General features: G+C 35.0%; 1 protein-coding gene across 1 annotated transcript in view; it reads left to right on the forward strand.

The window, feature by feature from the left end:
* The first annotated feature begins 943 nt into the window (after nt 1-943).
* Nucleotides 944-18,858, forward strand: part of ANKEF1 (ankyrin repeat and EF-hand domain containing 1) — a 37,401-nt gene continuing 19,486 nt past the window's right edge. Inside the window, exons 1-4 of the mRNA XM_036752627.1 lie at nt 944-1,289; nt 2,943-3,142; nt 4,427-4,576; nt 5,312-5,435. Coding sequence (XP_036608522.1) covers nt 944-1,289; nt 2,943-3,142; nt 4,427-4,576; nt 5,312-5,435 — 820 coding nt within the window. The remainder of the gene's footprint in view (nt 1,290-2,942; nt 3,143-4,426; nt 4,577-5,311; nt 5,436-18,858) is intronic.

An 18,858-nucleotide genomic window follows, 5' to 3' on the forward strand; every position in this document is an offset into this window, starting at 1 on the left:
ACAGAATTTTTCTTCTTTTTCTCTAGCACCAAGCACACAGTAGATCCTTACTAAATGCATTTTGTATCAAATTTGTGGTTGAATTTTGTTGTGTTTGTCCTTTGTTTTTGAAGAGGACCATGACATCAGGGAAATGATGACATGACTTGCAGTTGACTTTGATTTGAGTGAGGGAGGGCTGTGCAAGCTCACCAGCCTCACTTTCTCCTCCAGAGCCATCTGGGTCCAGTGACCAGATATTCATCAGGTTGACTGGAGATGACCCAAGATGCAGTGGGAGACTCTGGCCCTTTTAGGCTAAGGCCTTTTCATGTATGCACTTAGAATGAGGTAACACCCATTCAGTGAATAGGCCTCTTTAAGAAGTGAGTCAAGGGACTGCCCCATTAATTAGAAAACAAAAGAAAAAAAATCAAGATGGGAGGGGAAGACCCTCAGGGTTGCTGTTCCAAAGAGAAATAGTTACCATTGACATTCACCTTAAGCCATGAGGGCCCAAAATATAGCCATTACATGGAGTTTAGGCAGGGACCTATTGGGGTCCAGTCTTCGGTTGAATTATGAAGGGATTGTCAAAAGGATTCCCACTTCCAGGGGTGATTGAGATTGGACCAGATGACCTTTGAAATGTCTTCTAATTCTGAGATTATCTATCACTTATTTTCTTATTTTAGTAAGTATTAAAATGAAGGTAAATGCCTTAGGTGTTATATTTTATATGTTCTTTCCATAATATTTTCCCACCTGAACACCAGTATTTGATTCCTAAGTATATTAACCTCAACTTACATAATGAAATGATAGCAATGTCAAAATGAGAAAAAATTCACTTCATAGGAAAGAATAACAAAAAAATTAACAAAACACAAAATGATTAAAACTAATGGTCTTGTATTTCCATATTTTTGTCTAGAAACAGTCTTCAGGAAGAAGTTGATCCAGAATGGCCTTAGCTGATAAGAGACTTGAAAATTTGCAGATATACAAAGTTCTTCAATGTGTCCGGGAAAGAAATAAGAAGCAGATAGAGAAACTGACCAAGTTGGGATACCCTGAACTTATTAATTTCACCGAGCCCACGAATGGTGATAGTGCCCTTCATTTGGCCTCTGTCTCAAATGATGTTGATATGGTCAGCTTTCTCCTTGATCTGGGAGCTCACCCTGACGTGCAAGATCGAATGGGCTGTACTCCAGCTATGAGAGCCGCAGAGCTGGGCCATGACTTAACTCTGGAAAAATTGGCCAGAGCACAGGCTGACATGACCATAGTTGATAATGAAGGAAAAGGTAAAAAAAATCTTAGCATCTTGCCAAACACAGAAGTGTATGTACAGCTAGATCCCAAGAAGGAGAAGCATTATTTTCTTATTTTCTAAGTTGTGTCCTTGTTTTTACATAAAGTGCCACATTTCTATCACTAAGCAATTTACTCAAAGCTTCTTCCAATGACAAAAATCTTACCATAAATCAGTTCATATTTATTGTATGGAAATTTAGCTTCCAGTATTTTCTTAGGGTAAAAGAAAGCAATATTAAAAAAATTAATATGCATTAATTGATTTTAAATGTAGGAAATTATCATCATTACATAGGATGATAGTCTATCTTATATTTGTAATGACAAAGATATCCTACTCATTCTTTATTTTATTTTGAGACTGGATTTCCGTGTTTCACCCAGGCTTGGAATGACATTGGCCACTCGCAGGCTGCATACCAATACGAATTGCCACAAGATCTTTAACCTGCTCCATTTTTCCACATTTTTCATTTTCTACATTGGTTATCCCTCCGTAGGTAGCCTTGTGGCCCCTGCTCTGGGGGGTAGTAGTGTTGCTCTGTTGGTGCCAGACTCAGTGTGACACTTCATTGTCAACTCAGAATTCTTGAACTTGAGTAATCAACCAGCCTCACTCTCTCCAGCAACAGGGACCATCACACCTGGCAATCCTACTCAACCTTAAAGAAAAGAAGTCCTGTTTAGGGAAATTATTGTCCAGATTCTTATTCTTTTCCATGTTTTAGGTAGTTCTAAGAGAACTGTACTAAGCCAGAACTTTCCCTGAGGATGTTTCTCCTATCCATAGTAGCCCTATAGCCTAGACTATGTTCAAATCTTCTTCAGACCTAGGGTTCAGAGAAAGATCCGGTTGGTTCTGATACTCCATTCCTGGTGTTTAGGCTGCTCTTAATAATCTTGTAAATCTGCTTTGTTATCGTCCTGTCTATCAGAAAAGGACTTGAATTTTCAGACTTGGGCTTCTTGTTCTGTGTCATTAATAATCCAAATAATGACATCTTGTTATTCCTCCTGTTAGTTTCTTAAGTAGTTCTGGACAGAAGGTTCTCAAAACCCAATCTAGGGTCTGCTCCAGAAATAGACCAGACTAGCCCCAGGAATTTAGGTTTTGGTTTTGATGAGTTTGAATGAGTTGGCAGAATTATTCATGTCCTGAAAAAAGCTAACAAAACTACAAAACCATTAAGGTCAGTTGCTCCTTTGTGTGAAGTAATCTTAAATACATGGAGAAATTTTGTATGGAAATCTGAATTTTGTAATATGAGGCAGAGTCCTTTTATATAATGATAGTAAATGGCAGGATCTAAACTTACCTTGCAGAATAAAGCTGTGGTATTAAGCCTTTATTGAAACCATCAGTGTTCAAAAAATTTATGTTTGGGGGATTTGATTTGGCCTGTGGCATATCTCTGTGGGCTTATCAGCATGCATATATACATATTTACATCTATCTATCTACATATACATACATATAGAAATATAGCTAAATATACTCTATATATATACATATATATATACATATATATACATATATATATATATACTATATTACTGACTGTAAATTTTTTTGCATTTCAGAAATTGATGTATTGCAGACCCTGTTACTTTTTTTTCAGTTATATGATTCTGGTTTTCTACAGGAATTCTGTTTTATTGCTTATTGCCCACCAAAAGACACTATCGCTGTGTTGTGATTGCCCTGGAAAATGGGGCAGATGTCAACAATTGTACATTTGATGGAAAGCCAATATTTCTTAGAGCTTGTGAAGAAGCACATCAAATTAAAGACGTGTGTATGAGATTTTTGGAAAAAGGAGCCAATCCAAATGCAATCAATTCGGTATGGTTTACTATGATAATAAATATTCTTTTAGTTACATACTATATTAACGTAATGCTTACATTTAAATACAGAAATATTCTATTAAGCAGTAGGAGCTAATTTCTAATTGCTTAGAATAGTGGTGTCAAATTCAGAAATAGCAGCTACTAATCTGTATGTGAGGATCCCTGTGGGCCACATTTTAATCTTGTTTTAAAATGTAATATTATCTATGTTTTATCATATTAGTATTTATTTTGCTAAGTATTTCCCAATTACATTTTGATCAGCTTCAGGCTGTACTCAGTAAGGCTTTGGGCTACTTGTTTGACACCCGTGGCTTAGGAGTACCTGAAGGAGACATTCTTTCCTCATATTTTCCCATTGCCATTCAGCAATTTATTCTCTATTTGTGTTCTGGAAATTTACTTAAGAGAGAGAGAGACAGGGTGGTACAATGAATAGAGAGCTGGCTTTGGAGTCTAGAAGACCTCAGTTCAAATTCTGCATTTGATATATACTGACTGTGTAACCTTGGACAAGTCACTTAACATTATAGTATCCTAGATTCTTCTCTAAGACTATAATTTGAAGAAGAATTGTTAATCTGATTGGTAGAGGAAGTTTCCTTAATAGGTGCTCTTTACACTAATAAAATTATAGGTCAACACTCAAAAACTTGTTTTGGAAAAAAATGGTTAAAACTTTGCATAAAAATAAATATAATTAAAGAAAAGTAGTAAAAAAAGTGATAATAGAGAAACCACTACTCACATAAATTTTATTTTAATAGAAATAAAATATTTTGCTTTTTCTATTATATATTAGGAAACATTTATGTAGGCTTTTATTTAACTGTTCTTATTTTCTTTCCTTATATCATTATTGTTATTTTTATGTCACTAGTATATTTTTAAAACTTACTTATTAAATATGTACAGGCTCTTTAGCTTTCATTTAATCATCTTTCATCATTTTTTTTCTATCTTAACTTGTTGGTCAGCTGTTTTCAACTTTGCAATACATACTTTCCTTAACATTGGTTTCTTACAGTCATTCCCTTTCTGACATCATTTATTTAAGGTCTCTGATTTTTAGGTTTAATTATTTATGCTTCCATTTAAATTGTACTTACTAAATTTATAACCTAGGGACCTAATAGTTTTTGAATCTTATATGCAAAAAGACACCACAATTTGGAGTTTGCGCAGCTTGAAGCTAAAATTGAGATTTTGCTCTCTAGTGGCAAAGACTTACTTTGTATGACCGAGGTAATTGATATCTGTTTTTTTTCATTGTCAGTCAACAGGTCGAACTGCATTAATGGAAGCTGCAAGAGAAGGAGAGATAGATGTGGTTCGAGGTATACTTGAAAGAGGAGGAGATGTTAATGCTTATGACAACGAGAGGCAACATGCTTCACATTTTGCTGCCAAAGGGGGCTATTTTGATGTAATAATCTTGCTAAGTATTCCCAAAATTCCTACCATAGATTTTACATTTCCCTTTTCCCAGGGACTTACATATTATTTTTAGTAAATAGAAATCTTTAAAAATTGAGCTACATATGTCTTGAATGCCACTGTGACTCCCTGAAAAGATTATAAACTGCAAAAATCAGTTTCACGCAAAATTTTAAAAACATTTTGTCCTCCATATGATCTTGCTCAATTTTATGTTTTGTAGTGATTGTTTCATTTATTGTACTTTACTAATAATTTATCTCAGTCTGTTCAACTGTAACAGATTTTGATGTTCTGCCAATCTGGAAGCACAGTACATGTTTCACCAATGTCAACACTGGTTATTTCTTTGTTACTAAGAAAACATAACTATCATACTGTCACCTCTCTAAAAGGTTTTTGTGAGTCCAGCTACTGCTCTAAATTTTAAATTTCAGTCATGTAACTGTACTAGGAAATAGTAATTCATAGGTAAAACTACATAGAATAAATAAATATGACAAAATTGAAAAAAGTACAAGGTCTGTCCTACTTCTAAAAAATAACTTCAGTCAATTAGAATTCCTTTACCTGATATTTAACCTGATATTTACCTGATATTTAACATTCTAATTCCTTGTCTTTATGGCTCATAACTTCAATAAAACTGTGTTTAAAATCCATCCCTTCCTAGTTCTTTTGTTATATTTTCTGTATTTCTTTAAAAGCTTTCATTTTCTTTTAGATATTGAAGCTTATTTCTGCTTATAATGGCGATGTGGGGATTATCGCAATGAATGGAAATACACCACTCCATTATGCTGCCATGGGTGGTTTCGCAGAGTGCTGTAAATTTATATCTCAACGAGGTAAATTTTTCTACTTTAAATGTCTCTGTATTGTAGCTAAGCAAAGGATGTAGAACTCCATCTTGTCAATTTATAATCTTTTCTACACATTGTATTCAGTTATCAAATCTTAATCATGGAATCATAAAATTTTTAGAGTTGGAAGAAACTTTAAAGGTCATAACCAATAGTCAATAAACATTTAGTAATCTATTACTGTGTGCTAGGTTCTGTGCTAAGCTTTGGTGATACAGATACAAATAAGGAAAAAGAAATACAGTCCCTACCCTCATGGAGCAGTGGGGCAAGACAAAAACAGAAAAAGGTGAAAAGTTGGAGGTGGAGTATGGGGAGGAGGAAAAGGTACCCGAAGTGGGGGCATGGAGAAGTCAATCAAAGAAGTCCCACAGTAGTATGGCCAAGTGAGAAATTAGGTGGATCATAATATCATGGAACATAAGAGCCATGAAGGGTCACAGAATCTTAGTCCCTCATTTTATAGATGGGAAAACTGAGACTTCTTAAGAGTAAGTGACTTACTTTGAAAGGGGCAGCTAAGTGGCGCAGTGGATAGCGTGCCAGACCTGGAGTCAGGAAGACTCATCTTCTTGAGTTCAAATCTGACCTCAGACACTTACTAGTTGTGTGACCCTGGGCAAGTCACTTAACCCTGCTTGTCTCAGTTTCCTCATCTGTAAAATAAACTGGAGAAGGAAATGGCAAAACCATTCCAATATCTTTGCCAAGAAAACACCAAAAGGGGTCATGAAGAGTCAGACATACCTGAAAAATGACTAAACAACAAAACAGCCGACTAGCAAACTACAAATCCAGCCTGAAAATAAGGAGAGTTTTTTTTTCATAGACAAATTTTGTGACCGTAGCTACAATTTCATTTTTTTTGAAGTAGGAAGAAGCAACAAGAAGACTAGCTAATCTGGACCAATTATCAGCAATAAGGGGGAACTGATTGTGGAAATAGAAATGAAACCTCTTTTGGGAGTGACTCCGTCCTAGAATGGTGATAGATAAGGGGAAATAAAAGGCAGGCAGAGTCTGGCATGCATCCTAGATTTAAGAAAAGCCAGTTTCAAGGTGCTAAAAGAATGGGACCCATCTATTAAAATTCAAACTAAGCCCAGGAAGGATCAAAAATATCAATACTGAAATTTTAAAGACAAAGAAGGAAATAATTCCAGTGAGGATTAAAAAGGGAAATTGTCTAGAAGGGCAGACTTGTATGCCAAAGAACTCGTCAGTCAATTTAGATTTTGAAAGATATAAACAGAAAACAGAAATAAAGGTGGATAGAAGATGATGAATATAAAATCATGACATTATCCATAAGGATTATGTCAATACTAAAGTTTAGAATGATCTGAGCTCATAAAGAATGTTATAAGGAAAACAAAAATGATTTTTAAAAATCTAGACATTTATGGAAAGAAGGTATACGAGGACTGCTCAGGGTGGATATGATCATGACAATAAATAGCATATACTGAACTCCTTTTTTACTTCAAAGATAGAACAAAAATAAATAATATGGAGTTGAAGCACAGGATAAGTAGGTTGATTGTAAGAAAGCATCAGGCTGCCCCAAATGAGTTTAAGTTATGACACGCAGGTAAATAACAATCCACAATGGTGAAGAGGCTGATAAATGTGTTTACTGGATTACCTTCAGTTATCCTTGAAAGAGTACGTGGCAAATACAAAGCATAACATATAGGAAAAGAGAAAGACAAAGATCCTGATTTTTTAAAATGAGTAGAACCTTCAGACTCTAGGCTAATGAATTTGAGTTTAATTCCTTGCAAAATTCTTTTACTTGTTATTAAAGAAAAGGTTAATGATCATCTCAGAAAGGATTCAGTGATATCACAGAGACAGAATGACTTCCTAAAGAACAAGTCTTTCCAGGTTAACTGCATTTACTTTTTTTGAAATATTTACTAGACAAGTACATCACAGAATGCTGTAGGATTATATATCATTTACCTAGATTTCACCAAAAACATATGATGAAGTCTCACCTGCTATTCTTTCTGATAAGAGGAAAAGATGTGGTCTAAAGTGGTTTTGGAACTGATTGAATCGTAGCTATACCCGAAGAGTAGCCATTAATGGTCCAATATAAAATTGTAAGATCTGTGATAGAGTGCCACAGCCCAGAAGTATGTCCTTGAACCTGGGCCTTTCATTGTTTTTACCAATGGTTGAGATAAAGGCATAGAAGGCATGCTTATCATATTTTTAGGTGACCTAATGCTAGGAAGTATGCCTAAATGTTATATGATACCATCGGGGACAAAACAAAGAAAACAAAACAAAAATCGACACTAGCTACAACATTGGGCAAAATTCAATTAGGTGAAATATTAATAGGTACACAATGTAAAATCTTACACTTGAGTACCAAAAGTCATCTTGACGGATAGAAGTTTGAGCACATATAGCTAGATAGTGGCTAATTTGAAAAACATCTCAGTGTTTTAATGAACTATAAATTCAATGTGAGTAAACGTCAGAAAACAAATCATGAATTTTAGGTTGCATAAGAAGAGACACAGTATCCAAGGCTAGGAAGAGGATGGTTCCCACTATACTCTGGCTGGTCAGACTTCGTTGGCATATTGTGTGCAGTTCTGGGCTTTGCATTTTAGAAGGGATGTTGTTAGGCTGAATAGTGTCTAGAGGAAGATGACCAAGATTCTGAAAGATCTTGAGATCATGCCATAGTTGGATCATTTGAATGAACTGGGCGTGTTCGGCCTAGAGAAAAGGAGACTTAGCTTGATGGCTATGTTCAAGTATCTGACTGGCTATCAAAGGGAAGTAGGATTAGACATTTTTCTGCTTGACTCCATGTAGTAGAACTAGTAGTGACTGGTGTTAGTTTTAGAGAATCAAATTTAGGCTTCATGAAACTAAGATCATGACAATTAGAGTAATCTAAAAAGTAGAACAGGCTTCTTTGGGGACTCAAGCAAAGGCTGGATTACAATTGCTAATATGTATTAAATGGGATGCTTTTGGTCTAGCCTGTATCAGATGACACCCAAAGACCTTTTTTCTGCTCTTGAGATTCTGTGCTTTATTATGTTCTCAGTTTGTTAGATTATTATAGTTTCACAAGAGAAAGATATGAACCCCATTTCACTAATTCAACAGAAGTTATAAAGGGTTAAAAAGTTATTAATAGTCAACTATGAATAAATTAGGTTTTGGGTATATAAATTCTAGTTAGGTTTCTGAGTACATGAATTCTAATAGTTATTTTGGAAATCTGTTTTTAAGACCCAACATAATATATGGTAGAACAGTTATTAAGATGTGTGTAGGGCTTTGCAGGGGGTGAGGGACACAGCACTGAAGAGAGAAATCCAGAATGGCAGTCCATATTTCATTATTCTTTGAAAACTTTGACAAAATTTCTGATGAGCTTAATTGTTTTTTTCTGTGTTCTTTGTATCGAGTCACTTTTAAAGAACGTTGAAAATCAAGCATAAGTTGGCTTTCTTATAAAATAATTTGTATGTTAAAATTAAATATGACTTATTTGAAGAATATAAGATCTTTTTTTTAGTGTGGACACTGGCTCCACCAAATGCAGATTGTAATCCTCCCTGAATAAATAGATGGTCTTTGAGAATTGCTGAGGCTGATAATTTCGTTATCCTGGGACCTACCTCATAGTAAACATCCACAAACTTCACTTAGCTTATGTTCAGATAACAGATCCATCACCTGGTCCACAATGAATTTTTTTTTCATCTTGGTAAGGCCTGTCATAGTGTGGTACTTTGCTGGTACATTCTTTAAATAGTCAAAATCACATCCATGACAAGATGAAACACTGCAGCAGGCATTTAGTGGAGGCGATAGATAAATAAGAAGAAATATGTGGTTTATTAGTATAAAATGTTTAAACTTACTGGAGTATACTTTTTATTGTTTTTCATTTTTTTTATTTTGAGTGCATCTGCAAGATGTTGAACTTAACCAATCAACAGTATTTATTTTAAGTACCTATTATGTGCTAGGCAGCCTCTGTCAGTCAATCCACATTTATTAGGCAACCACTGTGTACTACAGCACTAGGGGAACAAGTACAAAAAAATGAAACAATCTCTACCTGTAAGGAGAGTACATTATAAAGGAATTGACAAGAAGTTTATATATGTATATAAATACATATATGTATGTAAAACACAGTCATGTACACACATGTGTTTATATGTATGTATATACGTATATAGTATTATATATATGTATATACATTTTTATTTATACAGAATGAATATGAAGAAAATTCATGTAAGGTTGTAAAATAAAAGGGAGGGAATAAGCATCTGAGAGAATCAAGAAAGACTTCATATAAGAAATCAAGCATTATTATTTTTTTGGCCAGTGTTTGACAAGTAGTCCAGAACTCGAGTAAGAAAGAAAACATTGGCCTTATAATAAAGAGGGGTTTTTTTGGTCTCATTTCATTTTCTAGTTTAAGTGTTCACCATTGTTAAGTTGATATAAAAAGTACTACCCAGTTTTTAGAAAATGTGCTCAGAAAAGAGGTGAAAAAAACCTTCCTGAATTTAACTTTTATCACATTAACATTTCCCTTATCTTCTCATTTTTTACATTGTTGTTGTCAGATATTTCTACTTTTTCTGGTGTTTCAGTTTTGTTAATGAAATTTTTTTTTTCTGAAACCTACAAAGTTTGCCCTGAATCAAGCTTCTCTATCACTTAACATGTTAGCTTATTTTGTGATTTGATACAACTATTTCTAAACCTAGGTCAAAATGTCCTTTTATATGTGAATAAAAAATATGAAGGAAGTAAGAAGCAAGAGTCTGATATTCTCTGTTCACAGGCCTTGCTACCTTGATGTGGGAGGCAAAAGAAAAATATTTCACAGAATCCCAGATAGTATTTCTAAGAACCAGCAGTCTCAGGGATGTTAAATCAGTCATTTAGTCAATAAACATTTATTAAGTGTGTATTCTATGTTAGGGGCTGTGCTAATGCCGGGGATACAAAGAAAGGCAAAAAAGACAGCCACTACAGCCTCAAGCGTCTCACAATCTAATGAGGAAAACAGCATGCAAATACCTATGCGTAAATAAACTCTGTACAGGACAAATAGGAGAGATATTCCACAGAGAGAAGGCTCTAGAATTAAGAAGGATTGAGAGAAGCTTCCTGTAGAAAGAGAGCTTTTAGCCAGAAGACAGAAATGAGTAGGAAGAAAATTCTAGGGATGGGGGGACAGCCAATGAAATGCCTGGAGTCTGGAGATGGAGTACTTTGAACAAGATTGTTGATCATTCTAGATTTCTCAAGGTACAATTCCAATATAAAGCCTTAAATCCACTGCTTGTTTTTTTTGTTTGTTTTTAATAACCCCATGAGTTGCAGAAACTGTCCCTTTTATCACTTATATTTCTTCCTTTGGATCTCGGAAGCCATTATTTTATCACGGCAGCATAGTACCTGGCACAAAGTAAGCTCTTAAAATATGTTGATTGACTGGTATGAACTAATTTCCAAAATAGTTTTTTTTTTCTCATTTCTTAAGAGCCTCACCTTTTTTCCTGCTTATAAGTGAAGCTGTGTATAAATTTTTAAGTAAAATGAATCTTACTAGGATGTGGAAAAAATGGTCATGGAATCTCTGGAAAGCTCTATATCTGAAACCATTAGACATACAAACAAAGTATAATGTTCTTTGTAATTCTTTGTGCCTTTAGATCCATGACTATTGCTGTTTCTTAAGGACCCATCTTGCTTTGTAACGATTTCTCAAAGTATTTTAGTAGTTTACTCCACTGTTTTACTCAAAAGTATTTTAGGGTCATTATTTTTATTTTCTATTATTCTCTTTTTGAAGATAGCAGTTACAATATAATAATCATAATGACAAAGTAGTTTCCTCACAATATGCCCTGTAAGCATCTGAGGCAGAATTTGAACTCGTGTCCTGACTCTAGTTCTGTATAGACAATGCCATATTGTCTTTTAATATGAGTACCTTCTACTCATTTTAGAATTTGTCCTTTTCATTCATTCTTGAGAGCTTTGAAGAATGCCCAGTGATCTTAAGGAAAAATTTTAGGCCATGAAATTTGCATCCTCCCTTAAAAATATAATTTTGATTGGTGTGGATAATCCCTCCACCAATGAAGATCACACCATAGAAGAAGTAATTGAAAAAAGTATTTACCTTGGTTGCTACAGCCAAATAATTTATTATCTACTCTCTAGCCTTTTTGTGATAAGCCTGTCTAGGCTCAATGCATAGCTTAGTTGATACTCAGATGACAGATACAGACACAACCTGTCACCAAGACCATACCTGAAGTATTTTCAGCTTGATAAGAGCAGCCAGAACTAATACTTCCCTATGGAAATAGGTGTTAAGAATTCAGTGCTACCATTATATCACAATGAACCATTGAAGGAAAATTTTGGTGGATGGATAAACATCATCCTATTGTAGTAATATGTGGTTTTTTTTGGGGGGGGGGTAGGGCAGTTGGGGTTAAATGACTTGCCCAAGGTCACACAACTAATACGTGTCAAGTGTCTGAGGTCACATTTGAACTCAGGTCCTCCTGACTCCAGGTCCGGTGCTCTATACACTGTACCACCTAGCGGCCCCTGCAGTAATATGTGAACATTCATTATGAGGGTACTAAGAATTAGACCGTTTTCAGATCTATAAACTTTAACATAAGAAGCTGGTGGCCCTAACAATCTAGGGTGACTGAGCTGCCAGTAATCCGTACTAGAAGAACTACTGAATGCACTCTTACTCTCTTCTTTGGAGGGATGGGTTTCTTTCAGCTCTCTCCTTTCCTCAGGAACATAATTTTCCTTTTCAAAACTCAGTACAGCAAGAAAAACTATGCTGACTTTAAAAATGAAAATAAGCTTACCTAGGTTTTGCCTGCTTCTAGTCTTGGTCATTCTTTCTCTTCCTGTGTCAGGAGGAATCTGGCCTCAAGTATCATTCTCTTTCTCTTCTAATTTACTGTTCTCTCAATGTGGTTTGAATTTCAAGCCAGTTTATACTGATGATTCCAAGTTATTTATAAAACTTAAGTACCAGAATTCTTCTCCCTTTAAGCGTGTGTTTTCTTACTGTTCTGAGCTTCACCATTATCATTCAAGTGAGACTTGGCACAGGGTTTGAATGATCACTTGGGTTGTAGTTCATTGTCACACACATATTGAGAAACACTTAAAATAATGCTATTTAGAAAAATAATTTCAGAGAAGTGCAACTGATTCTGTGCAGTCTGGTTCTTTGTTAGAGAATTGGTAAAGCAAAGGAGAAAGTGAGGAAGGTGGGGGAGTAGAATTCAGTCCCCCCAAAAAAACATAGAGGTCTTCAAGGCAGTCTCACTAATAGTCAAATTTTCTATATCTCAGATGTCACAGGCCTTTGCTACAATTCTTGCCCCAGCACCTCAAGGTACCCCTTGCTGCTGGGAGAGTCTCAAACTTGAAAGCTGACAGTATCAGAGTTAGGCGTATGGACTGTGTCTAGGGTTACTGTAGCTGTAACCTCTGGTCTTCTCTACCTTTGACCAAGGTCAAAGTCTCTTAATCTCTGTTCTTGCTGGCTTGTTTAAACTTCCTTTTCCTCTCTAGGAAGCCCCTGTAAAGTTCAGAGTTAAAAGGTTTTCTGACATTTTGCCCTCAGGTAGAATCAGAAATCCTCTAACAGCTTAGAGAAATGGAGAAGTTACTTCCCATCAAACATCAGCTGTGTCTCTTATCTCCCTTCATATCATCTAATGGCATACTATCATAGTGTCCAAGCCTTTTTGTTGGCATGCCAAAAGGTGGGCTATATTAACAAGTGCTGTTGCTTTAGGTGATGCTCGTTCAGTGAACAATGGGCTGACAAACTATCAGAGGAATTGAATGATAGTGCTGTTGGCATTGTGGCTATCTGTATAAACGAAATGACAAAAAAGAAGTTGCAGGAACCTGGGTCACATGTTCTCCTTAGAAAGGAAATTAGGAAGATTGGTTTTTATTCTCCATCCAAAGGAAACAAGAAACATGAAGAGCCATCCCATCATCGTGTAGTTCAGTGTCTGTGATCAGCATTTGCAAATAGCTTATATACCACTATGGTGAGGCAGTAAAGAAATTCTATGAAGAACTCACTGAGACTCTATAAATTCAATCAGCGTAAACTTCAGTGTATAGCAGCTGCACTTCAAAGGAACGCTATAGGTAAGGGCTGTGAAAAATATCTTAGAAAATGCACACCAGGATTTATCAAAAGAAAGGGCCAAAGGCTTATAAACTACACAGAAGTCTCAAACCTATGTATCATGAATACTTTCATCAAGATGAGAATTGGGAAGTGCTGAACACAGCAAGCTCTGAATAGCACCATAATAAATGAAATTTTGACTATATTTTAATAAATTAGAAATGACTGGTTACTAATAGGGAATTCATTTTCAAACTGGCTTTCTGTTCCATTAAGCCATTGGCTTATTAGAGCAAAAATTGATACCAAATTAGAAGAAAAAATTAAAATGATAACTAAATCATCTGCAGAAGAAGGAATTCTGAATTGAGAAAGCTAGAAAGAATTACTGGTAATTTTTCATTGTGTTGACTTCCTAAAACAGTTTAACCACTTTAAAATGTCTGAGGATACTTCTTAAGTATAGCCAACTTAAGTATACTTCCTCAGTATAAAGATTTGTTTGGTCATTCTAAGGAGCGTATTTCCTTTGATAATATTTGCCAGTTGTTGAGTTTGGGGTGAGTTCCCCACTCTCAAAAACAATTTGAAGTATCCCATAATTATGGTAAAAGTTGGTCTTACCATTTTTCTGAGGAAAAAATATTGTAGTTTACTGGCTTTCTTGCAAATAATGCTAGGCTATTTCACATATAAATTGAATAATGTGATCTTTTCAGGACTGACTATATGCAATTTTCTTTCTTACAGACCTCACTTTACTGTCAATAGAATGAGATAACTGATTTAGTCATACAGCATCAGATTAACAGAAACTCAATTAAAATTTACATAGGTTTCAGTAATTTGAGAATGAGATAAAAATATAGTTTTATATCCTGAATTTAGGTGAATCTAGATTCTTACCTTTTGGTATCAAAGCATACTTTCTTTTAGAGCCCCTGTATCTTCGAAGGTCCAGAGCCAAGGAACTTCAGACTTCAAAATATTTCAACCTACACTCATTCATCTCTTTGTTTTAAGTCTCTCGAACAAGCAGGGCAATAAACTCTGCATTTCTAATTGCTACATGAGTAAATGGATCTCACTGCTAATACTCATCCCATTCCCAGTCTTCCAATCAACAGAACAGGAACATCTCCATTCAGAAATCTCTATGTAAAATCAACAAGATGGATCCCATCCCACTTTTCCTTCTCTTGTGAGAGTGCCAGTGTTCTGGGGGAAAAGAGGACGTGGAATTATAGAATGAGAGCAGGAAGGAACTTCAGAGGCCATCTTGTTTAATCTTGTCACTTTACAGATGAGGAAATTGAAGCCTAACACATGAAGGGATTTGCCAAAGGACAAGTAGGTAGTAAGCAATTAAGTCTTTCAAAGTTGTTTGTCTTTATGATATTGTTATTACAGTATAAATTGTTCTCCTGTTTAGTTTACTTCACTCTTCATCAGTTCGTACGCATCTTCCCAGGTTTCTCTGAAACCACCCTTTTCATAATTTTTACCACACAGTAGTATTCTATCACCTTCATATACGATAACTTATTCAGCCATTTATTCCTCAATTGCTGGATCCTCCTCAATTTCCAATTCTTTACCACCATGAAAAGAAGTGTTCTAACTACTTATAATTGCAAGTCCTTTTCCTTTCTATGATCTCTTTGGAGTGTAGACAAAGTAGCAGTATCACTGGGTCAAAGAGTATGTACAGTCTAATAACTGTTTGGGCATATTTTCAAATCGCTTTGTAGAATGGCTGGACCTGATTGCAGCTCCACAAACAGTGTATTCATTAATATAATTATTTTCTCACAGTCCACCTAAATTTGTTATTTTCCTTTTTTGTCAACATGCTAATAATCTATTGTGTGTGAGATGGCACCTTAGAGTTGTTTTAATGAGCATTTCTCCAATTATTAATGGTGTAAAACATTTTATGTGGCCATTAATAGATTAAATTTCTTCCTTTGAAAAATGCTTCTTCGTGTCCTCTAACCATCATTTGGAGAACAGCAATTTTTATAAATATAAATCAGTTCCCTTAGGTATAAGACTTTTTTATCAGAGAGACTTGCAGCAAAGAATTTTACCATTTACCCACTTCTCTTTAAAAAGAGAATTAATTTTACTTTTCATTTTTAAAATGTTATTCTTTAACGAATATAAATCTTATTTTCTCTCTTTCCCACTCCATACCTCATTTAAAAAAAGAAAAAGGAATTCCTTTCAACAAATTTGCCTAGTCAAACAAAACAAATTACTTCCATTGGCCTTATTCAGAAAACATTTCTCATTCTGCAACCCGAATCTATTACCTGTCTGTAAGGATGTGGATAGCACACTTAATCATCAGTCCTTTGTAATCATCAATCCTCTGAAATTATAGATAGTTATTGCATTGATCAGAGTTCTTACAGCTTTCAGAGCTATTTGACTTTACAATGCTGTTCTTATTGTATGGATTTTTCTCTTGATTTTACTCATTTCATTCCTTAGAAGTTTTAAAAAACTGTTAAAATTGTTGTTGTAATGTAAATTTTTTCTAGTACTCCATTTTGCCATTTTTGCATTAGTTCCTACAAGGCTTTCTATGTCTCTTTGAAATAGACAATAAGATAGAAAATGAATTTGCCAGTATCAAAACTTTAAAGAATTCACAATGAATAAAAGAAATAATGAGAGCCTAGTAAGCTTCTAAGACAAAATTTGAACTAAGGTCTTCCAGACTCATGGCCTAGCTGGTACTCTATCCGCTGTGCCACCTAGTAATTTTGTAACAAATAAAAGCAGTGACTCAAGATGGGAAGAATAGATTTTCCCACAAGCACTACATGAATATATAGAAGAAATGAAGCAAGAGACAAAAATTAAATAAAAGCTCTAAGAAAAGAATTGGAAGGAAAATAAATAACTTAGAAGAGGAAGAGATAAATCTTTACTATATAATAACTCCCTTTATCCTAGAATGGATCAAACAAAAATCAGTGGGTCCATGAAATAGCAAAAAATAGTAGAAAAAATGAAGATTTTTTAAAAAGAAGAAGGTGTAACATATCTGATGCAGCAAACAATTTACCTGGAAAACAGTTCAAGGAGGGATAATTTAAGAATCATTGGTCTCTTGAGAAACCATGATGAGAAAAACAAACAAAAAGCCTTGATGACAGTTTTTCAAAAAATAGCAAATGAAAACTGCCCAGATGTATTAGAGCCAGAGGGCAAAGTGAAGATAGAAAAAACCTTTGAGTACCTCCTCAATTAAAAAAAAACAAACCTAAGAGGAAAAGTCTCAAGAATGTCATGACCAAAACCTAGAGCTGTCATGTCAAAAAAATATTACAAGAATCCAGAAAGAAATACATCAAGTACTAAAGAAACACAGGATCATTTAAGACCTGGAAGCTCCTCCTAAACATGAGAGATTTTCAAACACATTGTTCTAAAAGTCAAAAGATTAAATTTATAAGCAACAAGAGCTTACCCTGAAAAGTTTTATCATCCTACAGTCAGGGAAAAATGTACCTTTATTGGAATAGAGGATTTTCAAATATTCCTGATGGAAAGAGCAGAGCTATGTTGGAATTTGAAATACAAGAGAAACCAAGAAAGAAATGACAAAAGACAGTAATTCAGAGAACCTGGGTAGTATGAACTGTGGCAGAGTGAAGTGAGCAGAAGTAGTAGAACAGTTTTTATCAGGGTGACAATATTGAAAGGAACACTCATGAAAGAATGCCACTGTTCAATAATATTGAAAGAATACAACTTTGAAAGACTTAAGAACTTCAGTCATTATAATGACTAACAACATCTCCAGAAGACTATGATAATATGTTTTCTAACTTCCCAACATAGAGGTGATGGAATCACATAACAGAAAGAAACATACCTTTTTGGACACAACCATTGTGTGGATTTATTTTACTGGGTTCTTTGTTACATCAGGTATTTTGTATGTATGTGGAATGAGCTTTGTTTAAGTGCAAAATAAAAATAAAATAAAAGCCCACGTTTTCATTCTCCTGATGTGTGAAGCCTCCTTTTTATCATACCTGGCTATTTTACCCTATATTTAATATGAATATATAGTATATAAATCTACAACTATGGAACTAAACTCTATCTGGGATTAAAGATACGCCCATCAAGTTTTCCAATGATGAAAAGCTAAGAATAACTAACATATACTATCCGAAAGAGTAAGGATCTAAAAAGATCTTGTGAGACTAGAACATTGAGTTTAATCTACAGGGATGAAGTTCAAGTAGGGATAAATGTAGAGTCTCATGCTCAGGTTAAGATTCTCATGCTCAGGTTAAAAAAGAAAGGCTTCACATGGACAAGATGGCACTTTGAAAAAGATTTAGAGGTCTTAGTGAACTGCAAACTCAATGCAAGTCATCAGTATGATACTGCAGTCAAAAAAGCGGATATGATCTTGGATTACATTGACATGTTTAATGATTAGGAATAGGGAGGCAATATTCTTCAGTCATTTCAGTCATGTCTGACTCCTCATGACCCATTTGGGGTTTTCTTGGCAAAGATACTGGAGTGATTTGCCATTTCCTTCTCCAACTCGTTTTGCAGATGAGGAAACCAAGGTAAACAGGGTTAAGTGACTTATCCAGGGCCACACAGACAGTGTCTGAGGCCAGATTTTAATTGAAGTCTTCCCCAATCCAGGCTTGGTGTTTTATCCACTGCACTACCTAGCTGCCTAGGGAAGTAATAGTCCTACTATGCTCTGTCCTGGTCAGTTTGAAGTATTATGTTCAGTTCTTAATATTACATTTTAGGAAGGACATTGATAAACTGGAGAGTATCCAGAAGAGGGAGAACAGAATATTAAAAGGCCTTGAGCCCATGTCAAATGAACTCTCTCTCTCTCTCTCTCTCTCTCTCTCTCTCTCTCTCTCTCTCTCTCTCTTTCTCTCTCTCACTCTCTATCCCTATGCCCAATATCATTGTGAATTTTTTTTTAAAATTTCCTTATCAAGAGTTCATCTAGTGAATTTTCTAGATCTTTGTGAAGGAACTGTGGGGAGAGCTTAGCTCTATTTCATCATATTACCCTGCCATCTTGGCTTATCAGCCATTATTGATGTATTTTGCTTTGACATCACTAAAATTTCTCCCTGTATTTTCACCCCCCTTCACCCAAAAAGCCATCTCATATGACAAAGCAATGTTTAAAATAAAAGA

The sequence above is a fragment of the Trichosurus vulpecula genome, chromosome 3 (genome assembly GCF_011100635.1).
Source record: "Trichosurus vulpecula isolate mTriVul1 chromosome 3, mTriVul1.pri, whole genome shotgun sequence".
Taxonomy (NCBI): domain Eukaryota; kingdom Metazoa; phylum Chordata; class Mammalia; order Diprotodontia; family Phalangeridae; genus Trichosurus; species Trichosurus vulpecula.